This window comes from Scylla paramamosain, chromosome 11, assembly GCF_035594125.1.
Source record: "Scylla paramamosain isolate STU-SP2022 chromosome 11, ASM3559412v1, whole genome shotgun sequence".
In the NCBI taxonomy this organism is placed as follows: domain Eukaryota; kingdom Metazoa; phylum Arthropoda; class Malacostraca; order Decapoda; family Portunidae; genus Scylla; species Scylla paramamosain.
Genome location: NC_087161.1, coordinates 26,927,576 through 26,943,955, shown reverse-complemented (window position 1 = coordinate 26,943,955; position 16,380 = coordinate 26,927,576). Strand labels below are relative to the sequence as shown.

Below are 16,380 nucleotides of genomic sequence, written 5' to 3'. Positions count from 1 at the left end.
CTACTTCCTTTTTAGTGTGTTGCCAGCTATGTTCAGCTGCCTCACTGCTCGTCCCTTCATTTCGTCGTCATTGCAGTTCGATTTGTGTGGTTGTTGGTGTTACTGGTAATCTCTTTATGATGGAGGTGTCGGTGTGTTGTCTGGTTGTTTGCTGTGATATTGTGTGTGTGTGTGTGTGTGTGTGTGTGATGCAATTATAATGTATTTCGTTAATTAACATATTTTTTCTCGTTCCTTTCCTTCTTTTTCTTACTTATTTTGCTGTCACGTTTTTTTTTCCTTTCCTCCTCCTCCTCCTCCTCCTCCTCCTCCTCCTCCTCCTCCTCCTCCTCCTCCTCCTCCTCCTCCTCCTCCTCCTCTTCCACTTCTTTTATCTTTTTCTTCCCATTCCTCATCATGTTCTACTCCCTCTCCTCTTCTTATCCTCCTCCAACTGCCCCTCTCCAATGCCACCCTAGCCTGTGGACATCACGGAGGTGTGCACGAGCCCACTGGTGATGGCGCAGCAACTGACCCACGTGGAACTGGAGAAGCTGTCATACATTGGGCCAGAGGAGTTTGTGCAAGCATTCGCCAAAGATAATCTGGACGCATGCTACAAGGACCTCAAGAAGACCAGCAACCTTGAGTGTTACATCCAGTGGTTCAACAGACTCTCCTACCTGGTGGCCACGCACGCCTGCATGGTAAGTGAGCCGGGGCGGGAGTAAGGTTAAGATACTGTGCGAAGGTGGAGCGGTGAGGGAGGGATGGGTGTAGGGGAAGCGGTAGGAAGAGAGGAGGGCAAGGTAAGTTTAGTTTAGATACTGTGCGGGCTGGGGGATGGGACGGTAAGGGAGTGGGATGATTGGGGGGGATAGGTAGAAGATGAAGCAAATTAGTTCATTGTAGGGCAAGATAGAGTAGGGTAGGATAGAGGAAGGTAAGGCAGGTTAAGGCAGGGAAGATTAGGGTAAAGATGGGACAGAACAGGACAAAGATTGGTGGAGGTTAGGGTGATGTTGAGTAGGGCAGGATGGGGTAAGACGAAGCCAAGTCATTGCACAGAGAGACAGGGCAGGGCAAGGCAGGGTGACGGTAATGAGGTGACTGATATAAGGACTGGTCTAATTATTGCACGCTTATATGAGAGGCAGCGGCGGGACAGCTGTAATGATAGATATGAAGGCGCTGCAGTATTGGGGTTGCATTACGCCGTGACTATAGTGACGGGGAGGGTAGGGGATTCGACAAGAGCGGGTGGAGTGATGGGGGGGTGTATTACCGTAGCGCTGGTCACGGGAATACAAAATGGTCTCCCCTCGAGAATTTTTGCAGCACTTGATAGAAAACGGGCAAGTGGTGACCGGGACTCAGTGCTGGCCAATCCTATCATCTGGCGACCCTTCACTCGTAAAATGTCAGGCAGCGGGTACGTTTTTGCTCGCTTTTACAGACTTAATTGCTGATACCACGTGCTCCCTACCCCCACCCCTACCTCTCTCTCTCTCTCTCTCTCTCTCTCTCTCTCTCTCTCTCTCTCTCTCTCTCTCTCTCTCTCTCTCTCTCTCTCTCTCTCTCTCTCTCTCTCTCTCTCTCTCTCTCTTTTTGGTGTTAACTCGAATGTCAGCACAGTACAGATTTAATATAATTTTTCCCCCTGGCTGTGGTTGCTAGGGGAGGCTGTCAGGGTGTGCGGGGAGGCCTGGTGCTGGGGAAGGCTGAGGGAGGCGGGAGTGACGTAATCCTCACCCAGACGAGGCTCGCCACTCACTAATGAAGCTGAACAGTGAGCCGGGAAAATGTGGGTGCCTGAATGAAGCAAACATCCATTGTGCTAATTCAAGTTTTGGCTCTATGTAGAATTAATGTGCTGTACAAGCCATCGGAGAGGAGAGGAGAGGAGAGGGGTGGATAATGAAAAGGTGACATCGCAGCCAAACACCTTAATTAGCTCAGTCCTTCAGCCCCGTGCAGGTATGAATGCAGGAACACAGGTGTCTCGTGAAACCGTGCCGCTGTCCACCTGTCCGAATGCCTTCACGTCTAAGCAGAGGCTATATTTTTGACAAGTTTTAAAGTTGAGTCTTCCTCGAGTCGGCCATCAAGAGCTAGGAGTCATCACGCGCTTGTAATGACCCCAGACAGCACACCGCCACCACCACCACCACGTCTTCACCCTTGACCGCACGCCAGTGATTTGGCGCGCTCCCTGAGGCGTCATTGCGAGGCGCTCTACACTCTCAGGACAGACCTCGGCCAGAGTGACGTAGTTTTTCCGCAGACCTCGGGCAGAGTCGCATGATGTTTCTGACACGTGTACATTTGAAATCAGTCCGAAAGTCCCCCGATGCTGGAAGAGAAGGGTTTTTTTTTTTTTTTTTTTTTTTTTTTTTTTTTTTTTTATCCCCGCGATGATTTGCAAGTCTTGTGGTGGTTTGCGTAGTGTAGACACAGGCGGCAACGGAGTGCGGCCCGCGTCAAGACAGTCGTGTTCACCGCACCGCTGCTGTCTGGCGGGTTACGCAGTGGTGCAGCAAGGGACTCCAGAAATTTGATGTAGGAAAATTGGATTTACTTGGACAATTTCGCCCGGGAAATTGAATATGAAGTAAGGAGAATGGAAATATTAAAGTTCACCGGAGAATACAAAAGCTTGGCCATGAAGCTTTAAAACCCAGACAAAATTACGCCCGCGTCTCCTCCATTGCTCGGGGGCGCTGGGAGGAATGGCGGCGACACGAGCACGGCACAACGCTGCAACTCCCGCCGCGAAACGAAATTATGAAGAAAAACGTCAAATATTCACTTCCGGAGAGAGCATTGGCGGCGGAAGGAGCGTCTTGTGAGCGTGTTACGGGGGACGAGGAGCAGAGGCAGCGTGTTGCAGCACCCTAGGGAGGAGGAGGAGGAGGTGGTGCGTGGCGGGAGGGGAGTGGGTGATAGGCGTGATGGAGGGGCGGGGCGGGGCGGTGAAGGGCGTGATGGGTGAGGGTGAAGCACGAGGCGATCCCGGTGGAGGTTAAGAAATTAAGGCGAGGCGGTGAGGGAAGAATGAAAAGAGAGAGAGAGAGAGAGAGAGAGAGAGAGAGAGAGAGAGAGAGAGAGAACCGTGTGACTAGAACCAAGAAAGGAAAGAGGCAACACAAACCGCTGAACTTGACTCGCGTGATGCGTTTCACAAGCACTGACGGAAGGCTCTGTTCGTGTGTGAGGGCGAGGAGCAAAGCGTGGCGGGGAGTGTACTGAGGCTGGCTGGGCTGTGTTCGTGTGGAGGCCGAGGCAAAACCCTGCACGCCCCTGCATTCCCTGGCAGAGAGAGAGAGTCGAAGGATCACAAGCATAGGGAACGAGTTTTATGGCCTCAGCAAAGGGCCTGAGCTCCATTTCTTCCCGTCTTCGCCCTGCCTCACCTCACTCCTCCACTTGTTCTTAGCCTAACGCTTCCCTAATCCCTTATCCACCCTAACCCTTCTCTTCACCACACCTCACCCTACCCACAAACCTCCATACCTCTCCACAGCCCACCCTATCACCCATCCCACTGCTCTTAACCTAACACCACCCTAAACCCTCTCTCCACCACCCTTGCCCCCACCCCAGTCTCACCCCAGCCTCCACCACTTCCCCAACCCCTTACACGTAATCCCAGCCAGCCCAGGACGCCTCGGGATGACCAGACTCGAAACTTAAACGAGGAGAATAAAAGAAAGGTCACTCGGGCTTGAAAGCAGAGAAAATACTCAAGGCTTCTGGAGATTAAGACAAAATATATTAATAATAAAGTGACTTAGATGAAAGCCATTAGTCAGACGAAGCGCTTGGTACTGCTGGAGGAAGAGGAGAGGAGGGAGGGAGCTGTGGGTGGAGGAAGGGATGGAGAGATTGAGATAGTGTGGGTGAAAGACGAAAAATGTGGAGATAGTGGAAGTGAATGATAGCACAAGAATGGAGAAGCTACGAGGTGGGTGAAAGTGGAGGAGGAGGGTGGATGGACAAAGTAGGTGGAAAATACTAGACGAAAAAGTGTGGAGGAGTGGGTAGCGAACGTATGTAAGTGGAGGATAGTGTGAAAAATAGCCAGATGGTGGAAGAAGGAAGTGGAACTGTGAGTGAAGGAAGGTGGAAGACACAAGACCAAAGATAAGAGACTGAAAAAGTATGGAAGCTTAGGATGGAGACGTTATAGAAGTGGAGGAGTATGAGAATGTAGCCAGATGGTGAGAGGTGGAGGAAGAGGAGGTGGAGGTGGAGGCGCTGCAGTCACATGGCCGGGAAGGACGTGAGGGGTGAGGAGCGGGAGGGAGTACCAGGCGGGGAGAAAGAAGCGAAGTAACTGGATATTATGAGAATTTTCTTTCCCCCGTTTTCTTTCCCTTGATGATGGTGATTCGCCTCGCCAAGTGCGGAAGAAAACGGAGTGAGGCGGATGTGCGAAGCGGTGGAGGCAAGAAGTGGGGCCCATAGAGAGAGAGAGAGAGAGAGAGAGAGAGAGAGTCTAACCGCTGGTACTTAAGAAGGGGATTGCTGTGGTTTCCTTGAAGTGAGGGCGTAAGTGAAGGGCCTTGAGGGAGGGAGGGAGGCAGGGAAGCTGGAGGAGAGAGAGGGGACAGAGAGGGTGGAGAACATGAGAGGAGGGGAGGCGGAGGAGGGAATGAGGGAAGAGATGAAAGAGGATATGGAAGGGGAAGAGATAGAGGAAGATAGGGAAGAGGTGGAGAAAAAATATAAGAGGTGTGGGAAGTGGAGGAGGAAAATATGAGACGGGAAATGGAAGAAGATATGAAGGTGGGAAAGTGGAGGTGGGAAGTGAGTGGATGAGGATATGGAAATAGGGAAGGTGGAGCAGAGGAGGAGGACGCGTGGAGGAGGGAAAGGAGGAGAGAAAAAAGAGTTAAGAAAGATGGAGAAAGATATGAAGGAGGGGAGATTGAGAACTAGAGAGGAGAATATTAGGGTAGGGAGGTGAAGGAGAGAAAGAACAAGTAGTAGTAGTAATAATAGTAGTAATAGTAGTAGTAGTCCACCCAAGGGATACATTACGGCATGGGGCTGTGTACAGTGATAGGCCTGTTGTAGTGAGGGTCTGGGCGCGGCGAGACACGGTGAGCGGCCCGCGGGGACACGACGTGAGGCTGGAGGAGGAGAAAACATAACGAGACGGCGGTAGTTATAGTAATGGTGATTATTCCAGGAGGAGGCGGAGGTGGTGGTGGTGATGGTGGTGAACGAAGATAGAGAAGGAAGTAGATGAGTAGTAGTAGTAGTGGTGGTGGTGGTAGTTGTAGTAGTAGTAGAAGAGTTATGTTGCGGAACGAACTTGTAATAGTGATTGTTGTTACAGGAGCAGGTGGTGGTGGTGGTGGTGGCGGCGGGAGAGATGGGGAGGAAAGTAGATGAGTAGCAGTAGTAGAAAGACAAGAAAGGGGAGAAATGATAATAATTTAGAAAAAAAAAGAGTGAAAAGAAAGAAATAGAAGAAAAGAGAACACCATTACCAGCCAGCAAATATTTAATGACAACCTGAAAGTAAAATAAAAAAGTGAACAGTTTAATTGATTGTAATTGGTAGTGGAAGTCCTTATGACAGCCGACGTAATTGCGGAGGCCTGATTTATATTCTGTACCTCAAGCTTAAGAGATTACTTTTAATGGCCCTTTTTTTTTTTCTTGTAGTAGTTTCTACAGTTAAAAAAAATATATATAGTTCACCAAAGTTATATGCGAATAACTGCTTAAAACACCAGTAAATCATTGAGAGAGAGAGAGAGAGAGAGAGAGAGAGAGAGAGAGAGAGAGAGAGAGAAAGCCCCAAAATACACACTCACACAGGCAAAAAAAAGACCTGTTGCTTGACTTGTGCATCATGTAAAGGAACGCATCACCTGGAAATGTTTGTTTTGCATGAGGAGAATGTGTTTCCATGTAAAATTTATGAGGGAAAGTAACTCCTCACTGTCCTGGCAAGGCGTGGCGGGGCATGCTGACTCCAGGTTGCCCCGACTGTGCGCTGAGGGAAACTGTGAGCCGGGGCCTGTCAGTGGTGGATAAGCAGAAACTCGATTTTCTCATCAAATTTAGCTTTGTGTGTGTGTGTGTGTGTGTGTGTGTGTGTGTGTGTGTGTGTGTGTGTGTGTGGAGCTAATACCCTTTTTTGCCTTATTGTGCCGTCACCTCGCCTTTGTCCGTCCATTAAGTTTGATAAAGTTAGATTTTAAAAAGAGATCAGATTGTGATCCGATGGAGTTCTTAAGTGTTACAGGGAATTTAACAAGAGTGACGTAAGCAAAATTCTCAAGTGTCAGTAATGTGGATATAACGAACTAACGGGCTGAACCTTAAAAAAAAGATTAAGGAAAGCGATGGGAAGGAATTGGTATTTAAACAGAGTGGTGGATGAATAGAACAGACACAGCAATTACGTTCCTAGTGCTGAGTCATTAGGGAGCTTTAGAAGATTAAACACATGTATGAATGAGGATGACAGGCGGAAATAGATATGTGGGTGTGTTAGGAACCGTCACGTGGAGGCCTGATGACTTCCTGGAGCCTCCCTTATTGTGTTACGTTCTTGAACAAGGAAGCGTCGCAAACATGAAGTGGCTGATGACTCCTGGCCTTCACTTAGAGCAGCCAGGCACACACTCTCACCCCTCGTTAGAAACATTAAGTTGTTTGTGCAAAGTCAGGGCGAGGGTAATGTAGCGCTTAACAACTAATCACCAAAACATACACTATAAAGACCTGGAAGAATGTTATGTTTAAATTTTTTTCAGTAATAAGAGAATAAAGACTCGTGTGGTGAACGAAAACACGTAAAGCCTTGAATGTCCTTGTAAATATTGTGGTTTAATGATGCGGGTGTTTAAATTATGCTGCTTTTGGTGGAAATAATGTGTGTAATAGATTTTAATTAACTCTTGTCTCCACCAGATAGATAGATAGAGAGAGAGAGAGAGAGAGAGAGAGAGAGAGAGAGAGAGAGAAGCAGCAGAAGCAAACAAGATACGAGTCTGTGTTTCTGTTTCTTATTACCACTAAAAAAAAAAAAAAAAAGAAAAAAAGTTAAAGAAAATACCACCAAAATTAAATACGAGAAGATTAATGAAAAAAAAAATATATATATATATACATACATACATAAAACACATTGAAATTTATAACGGCATTACATCACTGAGGGGAAAAAATGGACGGAAAAAAAATATTAGGAGCATAACTTAACGCAGCACTTAAGTATTATAGGAAAGAGAATTATGTAGCAATTATGGAGGAAAATAAGTTACTTGGAGGCAAGGAGAGGTAAAGTTTGTTGGGGGGGGAAGGGGAGGGGGGATGGCAGGCGTAGGTTAAGAAGTTTGGAGGGAAGGGGAGGAGAGGGAGAAGCTTTGGTAGTGTGGGGAGTGAGAGGGGAGGAGACGAAAGGGATGGGGAAGGTAGGAGTGAAGAGGGGAGATGAGAAAGGGGAAAGTTTTGGTAGGGGAAGAGAGAAAAGGAATAGGAAGGAAGGAGAAGGTAAGGGAGATGGGGAAGAGGAGAGAAAGTGAAGGGGAAAATGGGAGAAAAGAAGTGGAGGAGACAGGAAGAGAGAAAAGATGAGAGTAAGAGGGAAAAAAAAGAGAAAAGGGATGAGAAGGGAAAAGCGAGAAAGTGAAAAGAAAAGGAAGGAAGGTTAAGGTAGAAAAGGAAGAGTAGAGAAACTGAAGGAGAGGAAAAAGGGGAAAGAACGTTAAGAGAAGAAGGGAAAAAGAAAATTAAGCTTGTTGTGCTGTTGGAGAGGGGAGAGAGGGAGGGGAAGTATTTACGATCTTACCCTACCCTCACTCCCATTTCCCCACCACACTTCCCCCACCTCCCCTTCCCCTCTCTCACCCTCTCCCTTAAAATATATACACACTGCCCACAACATTTATCAACGCCCAGAACACACACACACACACACACACACACACACACACACACACACACACATTGTAAGCAGACTGAAATTCACTCAGTTTAAAATATACGACTTCTTAAGCTGCCATGGACACGAGAAACGAGGGAGACAGTCATCGTAGTGCGTGTGTCAGGAGTGAGGACGCGCGCAGGTCAGTCCTCTCTTTGCCGTGTCGTGTGGAAGCAGCATAGGGGTGCAGGTGTTTGGGAGTTACTGTATTTAAAAAGGAGGTGGAGGAGGAGAAAATCTGAAGAGAAGAGAGGGTGAAGGGAAAAGGGTGAAGAGGGAAAAGGAGGAAAAACTTGGAGGGAAGAGGAGAAAGAGAGAAAATAGGATGGAAGAGGAAGAGGAGGAGGAGGGAAAAGGAAGAGGAGGAAAAATCAGGAGGGAAGATGAAAAAAGAAAGATAAGGAAGAGGAGAACAAATAAGGAAGAAAGAAGAGAAGAGCAACTTATCACAAACTTAAATGAAAACAATGCAAACCTATCCAAAATTTCCAAACATCACTCTGACACCTTACACACAACCAAAACAGGCCTTCTCTTACTTTACAACTCATTTAAGTGCACATCAACTAAACATCACTCAAGCACACTTCCTGTACAGAAACACACAACACTCACCTAAATCAACATTTTTTACCAACCACAAATATTCACCCAAGTACCTCATTCCAAATCCAGCAATATCATGTCACTCCAGCACGTGCACAGAACAATCCATTAGCGAGGAGCACGTCAGGGCGCGGCGGGTACGAAGGGTTGGATCACGTGCCGGTAATTAGGTTCATCGTAATCAGATAAATGGGCGGCAGGGCGGCGGGGTACTGGTGATCCTCATTAAGGCCTCCGATAATTTACCTCCAATAATTTAGTGATCCCATCAGTCAAGGCAGCCGCTCTGATACTTTGGGACATTCCGGGGAGACCAAGAAAATTAGATAGTGGGCTGCTGGCTTTGTGGCTTCGTGTTTAAAGGAAAAAGAAGCCAAAGGGATGATAAAAAAATAAATAAAAAAAAGAAAAACAGTATTGCTAAATTTAACATAACCTAACATTCCGGAGCTGAGAAAGAAAATTAGTGGTTTGTTGGCTTTGTGGTTTCGTGTTTATAAGAAAAAAGAAGCCAAAGGGATGAAAAGGCATAGGAAAAATAGTATTGCTAAATTTAACATAACGTAACAGCCTTTGGAACATTACGGAGCTGACCAAGAAAATTAAATAGTGGTTTGTTTACCATCGGCTTTGTGGCTTTGTGTTTATAAGGAAAAGAAGCCAAAAGGAAGAAAAACAATGCAGGAAAACTAGTATTGCTAAACCCGTAACATGTGCAACACCAAAACATACCATTATTTTTGTGATATATCTTTCAAGTGACGTTTTTTTTTTTTTTTTTTTTTTTTTTTTTTTTTTGTTACTTCTACCGATACTCATTTTTTTTTTTTTCCCTGGCCACTTTTTATTCCTATACCACATTTCCTCACTACTCCGTTGACGCCAAGGAGGAAATTCAACTCGACTCAAACCCAAACACACCTCGCAAAACTTGACAAAACGTCCTTGGAGTTAGATTGATAGTGACCGCCATTAAGTTCACGCAGTATATCTCTCCGGGCGCGGCAATTTGTAAGTTTTGTAGGAGTGACGAATGAGCGAGTGGCTGCGCGGCGAGGGTGACGTGGGAAAGCTTTACGAGGCGCGAGTGTGGCAGCGCGGCGGTGACTGCCTGCCTGACTGCCTGGACCAATATTCAGAAATGCACTGCTTTCACCGCGACTGTTTTTCAAGGCCACAGAGATGATTAGCCGGCTTCTCAAGACTGTTTATCCTTTTAATAATGCAGAAATGTTATTAATCTGTCACTAGAACCATAAAAAATACTCTTAAAAACTTGTGTACCTAAATTGAGCCTTCTAGTGTTTTAGAATACGGTCACTGAGTGCTAACTGTGATGGCGCCACTTGCCTCGTCAATTATTAAGTTGACTGCATTATCTATTTATGGCCAGAGAGAGAGAGAGAGAGAGAGAGAGAGAGGTGAAAGTGTGTGTGTGTGTGTGTGTTTGTGTGTGTGTGTGTCAACGTTTACTCAATTAATGGACTGTGTGGATAATTACCATATTGAGGATGTTTTAATGGTCCATAAGTCTTTCTCTCCCCCTCCCCCCCACCCAACAATCCCCAACCTCCCCCCACAACTCTTCTCCCTTCCGTCGTTCCCTTTCTCGCTAAATTGTCTCTCCATTCCTACCATGATTAGGAGTATCTGGATGTAAGTTTCTCTCTCTCTCTCTCTCTCTCTCTCTCTCTCTCTCTCTCTCTCTCTCTCTCTCTCTCTCTCTCTCTCTCTCTCTCTCTCTCGTAAGAGCCAACAGATCTGGTGCAGTTTGTTCATTTATCGTGTCTGTGTTTCTGATGCATTGCAGTTCTTAAGGGCCAACAAATCTGCTGTAGTTTGTTCTTCCTTCACGTTCCTTTCTGTTACCTTACTCACCCTACGATATAAGCTGTTTTTACTTGTATATCTCTTACTAACTGACTCCCTCTCTCCCTCCCTCCCCCGCAGCACGTGAAGAGGAAGCAGCGGGTGCGGGTGATCGAGTGGTGGGTGGAGGTGGGGCGTGAGTGCTTCAACATCGGTAACTTCAACTCCCTCATGGGCATCATTGCGGGCCTCAACATGTCCCCCGTGTCCCGCCTCAAGAAGACCGTGAGTACTGGTGGTGGTGGTGGTGGTGGTGGTGGTGGTGGGAGAGTTTTCATTTGTTGTGTTAAAGTTCATATTTTTAAGTCTTTTTTTTTTCGTTTTCTTTATTCATTGTAGTCGCTTTTCTCTCTTCTGTCTTGTTTTTTCCACTATGTTTAATTTTTTCCCTTTCGTTTTTTACTTTGTCTTTTCTCTTTTTTTTTTTAATGGTAGTGATTTTTTGCATATATTGTTTATTTTACGGTACTTTTGCTCTCTCTCTCTCTCTCTCTCTCTCTCTCTCTCTCTCTCTCTCTCTCTCTCTCTCTCTCTCTCTCTCTCTCTCTCTTACACACACACACACACACACACACACACACACACACACACACACACACACACACAGACCTTTCCTCCTTGTATATTGATGTATTTCACTCTTGCTTAAGTTCTGTGTATGTTCCCTGTTCGTCAGTGTGTTGTTCTTGGCCTGGTCTTTTGCTACTGCGGGTGTGTTGCGGCGTGGGAGTGGTGTTCGCCTCCGCTGTGTGTTGTTGGCGGCTTGTTGCAATTTTTTCCTTGTGTTCCTTCGGCTGTCTGTCTTGTTGTGTTGGGTTGTGTCATTTTTTTTACGTATTTTTAACCTCCTTTCTGTTCCCTGCTTTGCCTCGTTGGTGGTGTTATTATTTTTAGTCCTGTAGTCTTATCAGTGAGTCTGTTTGTGTGTCTGTTTGTGTCTGTCTGTCTCTCTCTATCTGTCTGTCTTGCCTCGCTTTCATTTTGTTGTTTTCTTTGGTTTTTTATGTTATCTTTTTTTTTTTATGTGTCCTTTTAGGGAATGACAAATGTACTTAGCTTTTTTTTTTTTTTTTTTTTTTTTTTTTTTTTTTGTGCGTGTGTTGAACAGGAAGGAAAATTGTTGCCTCGCCTTGATTTATATTTAGATTCTTGCTTTACTGTTTTGATTTTTTTTTCTTTCTCTCTCTCTTTTTCTTTCGTTTATTCTTGATATTTACTTCTATCTCTATTTTTATCTGTTGCGCTAAGTTAATCTCTCTCTCTCTCTCTCTCTCTCTCTCTCTCTCTCTCTCTCTCTCTCTCTCTCTCTCTCTCTCTCTCTCTCTCTCTCTCTCTCTCTCTCACATAGTATGTATTATTGTTTGACGTGAAAGAGTGAAAAATGTTTCTTTCTCACTTCCCTTTCTGTTTGTATTTCTGTTGAGTGTGTATTGTGTTAGTGTACTCTCTCTCTCTCTCTCTCTCTCTCTCTCTCTCTCTCTCTCTCTCTCTCTCTCTCTACGCTCGAATCTTCTCAGGTTATTCACTTCCGCCCCCCCTTTCTTTTTTATTTATCATTTTTTTTCTTCCATTTTGTACCTCGGTGTCAATTTCTTCCTGGACTATTCAATTCTAACCTTTCCCACTATTATTTTTTTCCGTCCGTCCCTCCCTCCGCGTGCCTTTCGTTCACTTTTCTTCCTCGTTTTTTTTATCAAGTTTTCTTCTTTTCTCTCCTCTTGCCTTTGTCCTTTTCTTTTTCCTGCTGTTGGTGTTGCTGGTGGTGGTGGTGGTGGTGGTCGGATTTGGAGTGGTCCGGATACTGTTTATTCTTTTGTTTATTTTTTCGGTTTTTGGCGAGGAAAGATTTGCATTGTTTTGGTTGGAAGTATTTGTTTAGTTTGTTTGTTTGTTTGTTTGTTTTTATGTATGTTTATTCGTTATCCTTTGTCTATCCATGTATTTGTCTTTAATTTTTATTTTATCTTACTTTTGTGAGGTGATTTGTTTAGTTTGGGTTTGTGTTGTATGACTGGAAAGCTTATTTATTCATTCATTTTTTTTTTTTTTTTTCAAGAATTTCGCTTTTTAAGGAGTCAATTTAGAGTCTTGACCCGTGAAACATTTTGGAGTCTTGGCTGCAAATGGTTTGTGTTGCTTTGGCCGGAGAATGTTCCTTTTGTTTTGACTGGAAGCTGTTTTTAGTTTCACCTAGTCTTTTCTTTTTTTCTTTCTTTTTTTTCTAAGTTGGAAATAGTTTCTTCCGTTTGTAGCTAGAAATGGCTTGCTTCTTTTTGGCTGGAAAATGTTTGTTTGGTCTTGACAAAGTTTTTTTTCTCTCTCGCTCTTTTTCTTTGCTGGAAATGGATTGTTTCCTCTTCACTGGAAATTTTGCTTTAGCTAGAAATGTTTTATAGAAATCTGAATGGAAAAAGGTTCGATTCGTCCCTGGAAATCGTTTAGTTTGAGAAGGATTTTTTTTTTTTAGTTTTAGATGGAAAATAAATATATTTCCCTTTAACTGAGAAAACATATGTAAACTTCTTAATAATGGCGATAGTTTCCATACACTGATTACATTATTTACTTCACTTCTGTTTCCTTCATTTCTCCATCCATACCCCAGCGAGAGAGATCAGCGTTGTCTCATCCTGTACATAGTCTTACACTTCCTCTCTTTCATTCACTTCCTTACACTTTCTTTCGTTTCTCTTTCCATTCATTAGCAAGAGAAATTGGCCTTGTCTCATCTTGTACATTTCCCTTCCCATACTCCAAGTTTAGCCATTAATTACTGACTGGAGGAAGGACGAAGAGAAAGAAGTGAAGGGGAGAGGTGGAGGACGAAGAAGGAAAAACAAGAAGAGAAAAATCAATAAAGAGGAGGAGGAGGAGGAGGAAGAGGAAAAAAGGAGATAAAAGTAAAGCAGAAAAGGGGAAAGACAGGAAAAGAGGGATGGTTGAATATAAATGGACGAGCAAAAGGTTGAAAAGAAAGAAGAGGAAGAGAAAAGACGGTCATGAAAGGAGATGACAGGAAGAAGAGGGGAAGGAGGAGGAGGAGGAGGAGGGAGGGAGAGAGAGAGAGAGGAAAGATTACACGAAAAGAGAGAGAGAGAGAGAGAGAGAGAGAGAGAGAGAGAGAGAGAGAGAGAGAGAGAGAGAAAAGAAAAAAGTGGAAAATTTGTCATGAGTGAAAAGTTTTGGCGATACTTTCCATCAATTTTTTTAAGTTTTCGGTCTCTCTCTCTCTCTCTCTCTCTCTCTCTCTCTCTCCTCTCTCTCTCTCTCTCTCTCTCTCTCTCTCTCTCTCTCTCTCTCTCTCTCTCTCTCTCTCTCATTGCCGTTTGTGCTTTCCAAACTATATTTCTCTGTGTGTGTGTGTATGTGTGTGTGAGTGTGAGAGAGAGAGTTGAATTTTTGCATTTCATTTCTCTCCTGTTTCTCTCTTCGCCGCGGGTGGTGGTAAGGAGAGAGGAAGGGGCAAGGAAGAGGAAGAGGGAAGAGGAGGAGGAGGGAGAGGAGGAAGGTGAATAAGAGAAGATGAATTGACGGGAGGGGGAGGTAAGAGGAGGAGAGGAAATTGTCTCGCCACAAAAGCGTGATTTTACGTATAACAAAATAGAGAGAGAGAGAGAGAGAGAGAGAGAGAGAGAGAGAGAGAGAGAGAGAGAGAGAGAGAGAGAGAGACCATGTGTGTTTTGGTTTTATTTTTCTCCCCTTTTGTTGGGTGAAGAGAAATAATGTTGTGTTGGTGTTTTATATTAGTGTGTGTGTGTGTGTGTTGCGTCCTGTGCTACACTTTCCTTCCTTAATATTTTTTTCCTTTTTCTTTTTTTTTTATCTCAGGTGTTTTTCTTCATTTCCTCGTCATTTTTATTTATATTTTGTCCTTTTTTTTTATGTATCACTTATTTTCTCTCGCTCACGCATCTTGTATCTCGTCCCTCTTTCTTTGTCACGGTTCGCTCTCTTTCTTTCATTCATTCTTTTATTCCATTCATTTTCAGTCTGGCTACAATTTTATGCGTTTTTCTTGTCTCAACCATCTTTTATTTATTTATCTCACCTTATCCTCTTTCACCCTTTAATTTCTTGTTTTTTGTCAATGTTCAGTCACTTCATTTTTGCATCACACCTTTGTTCCAACATTTTTGGTTACAATACCTTTATTCAAACGTATTTCTCTCTCTCTCTCTCTCTCTCTCTCTCTCTCTCTCTCTCTCTCTCTCTCTCTCTCTCTCTCTCTCTCTCTCTCTCTCTCTCCTTCCTCACTTCGCATTTCTTACGATCGCCTGGCATCTGCACCTCACAGGCATTCAGTTTCTTCAGTTCCTCTTCTCTGCTGCAAGTCACTTTTCCTTCCTCTCCTCCCGTCTCTTCGTCTTTGTTGCGTCACGCCGGCTGAGTCTCCCCTTTGCTGGCGTACATGTCGATGCTGTTATTGTTAGCCGCCTTGCTGTGTTATTCAGGTCGTTCACAGTTACGAATTTACAGCAGGCGAGTGGGTCAGTGTGGGTTTGCCTTGTTGAGACCCCCAGCCCCATAAAGTCTTCACGTCCCACGCACCATGATCAAAAAAAGATGTCCTATTCTCTCTGTGTCCTTCCCTTCATCCTTTTGAAACGCCCGGCTCACACATACTCCCTCTCTCTCTCTCTCTCAGACATCCATTTATCTTCCCTCCTCCGCTTTCCATAACCCTTCCCTGTGTGTCTCCCCTTTTCATATAGTCCATCTTTGCTTCATTACTCTAACCCCAACCATCACCACCACCACTACCTTCTTCCCTTCCCCTTCTCACCACCTTCCTTCCACCTACCGCGACTCTGACCTCTTCTCTCCCTTCCCTCGCAGTGGAGCAAAGTGCAGAGTGCCAAATTTTCGGTCCTGGAGCATCAGATGGACCCTACCAGTAACTTCTCCAGCTACCGGTCCACCCTGAAGGCCGCGATGTGGAGGTCAGCTGGGGCGGTGGACGACAGGCAGAAGATCGTCATTCCTTTCTTCAGCCTGCTAGTGAAGGATCTGTACTTCCTGAACGAGGGGTGTGCGAGCAGGTGTGTGTTGGGAAGGTGAGAGAGAGGAGGAGTAGGAGCGCGCTCTTCGTGAGGTATTGTGTGTGTGTGTGTGTGTGTGTGTGTGTGTGTGTGTGTGTGTGTGTGTGTGTGTGTGTTGGGAAGGCGAGAGAGAGGAGAGCTGTGAGAAGTTATGGTTTTGTGTGTGTGTGTGTGTGTGTGTGTGTGTGTGTGTATGTATGTATGTGTGTGTGTGTGTGGGGCAAGGCGGGGGAATCGTGTGTGCGTAGCCTCCAGGGGGTGATTGAAGAGCCTAATGAGTTGCATGTGTACGTGATTGGAAAGTTTTGTGTGTGTGTGTGTGTGTGTGTGTGTGTGTGTGTGTGTGTGTGTGTGTGTGTGTGTGTGTTTACCCTCTCTAACACACACCCCCTCCCCCCAGACTGCCCAACGGCCACATCAACTTCGACAAGTTCTGGCAGCTGGCCAAGCAGGTGACGGAGTTCATGGCGTGGAAGCAGGTGACTTGCCCCTTCGAGCGCGCCCCAGACGTCATCCAGCACCTGCACACCGCCCACGTGCTCTCCGAAACGGGTGGGTGACTGGGTTGCGGGGTGAAGTGTTGTAGAGGTGCATGGTGGAAGATGGTGGCTGTGGTGAGTGTGTTGTCCTGTTGGCTGAGGTGAGTGTTATGGTGTCGGCTGGGGTGAGAGTGTGATGGCGCTGGTGGTGGTAGTGGTGATGGTGGTGGTGAGGACTTTGTGGGGGAAGTGGTGTGTAAGGGAGCAGTGGTGATGGAGGAAGTGGTGTGTCGGGACCAGTGGCGGTGATGGTGAGGCTTTCTTTAATGAGGGAGGTATGAGGAGTGGTGGTGGCGGTGGTGACAAATGGGGTGTCGGGGGCAGGCTTCATGGCAGTGGCGGTGTTAAGATACAAGCACTAGTCATCAAAAAGGAATCAAAAACCAATCCCCACTCCTTC

The 16,380-nt window shown here is 45.5% G+C and overlaps 1 protein-coding gene across 2 annotated transcripts in view; it reads left to right on the top strand.

Moving 5' to 3' along the window:
• Positions 1-16,380, top strand: part of LOC135105145 (ras-GEF domain-containing family member 1B-like) — a 117,981-nt gene that overhangs the window by 94,290 nt on the left and 7,311 nt on the right. Inside the window, exons 7-10 of one of the 2 annotated variants that reach the window (XM_064013198.1) lie at positions 459-686; positions 10,484-10,627; positions 15,239-15,441; positions 15,842-15,993. In XM_064013198.1, the coding sequence (XP_063869268.1) occupies positions 459-686; positions 10,484-10,627; positions 15,239-15,441; positions 15,842-15,993 (727 nt within the window). Of the gene's footprint in view, positions 1-458; positions 687-10,483; positions 10,628-15,238; positions 15,457-15,841; positions 15,994-16,380 lie in introns of both variants that reach the window. The other variant, XM_064013197.1, reaches the window with a different exon arrangement.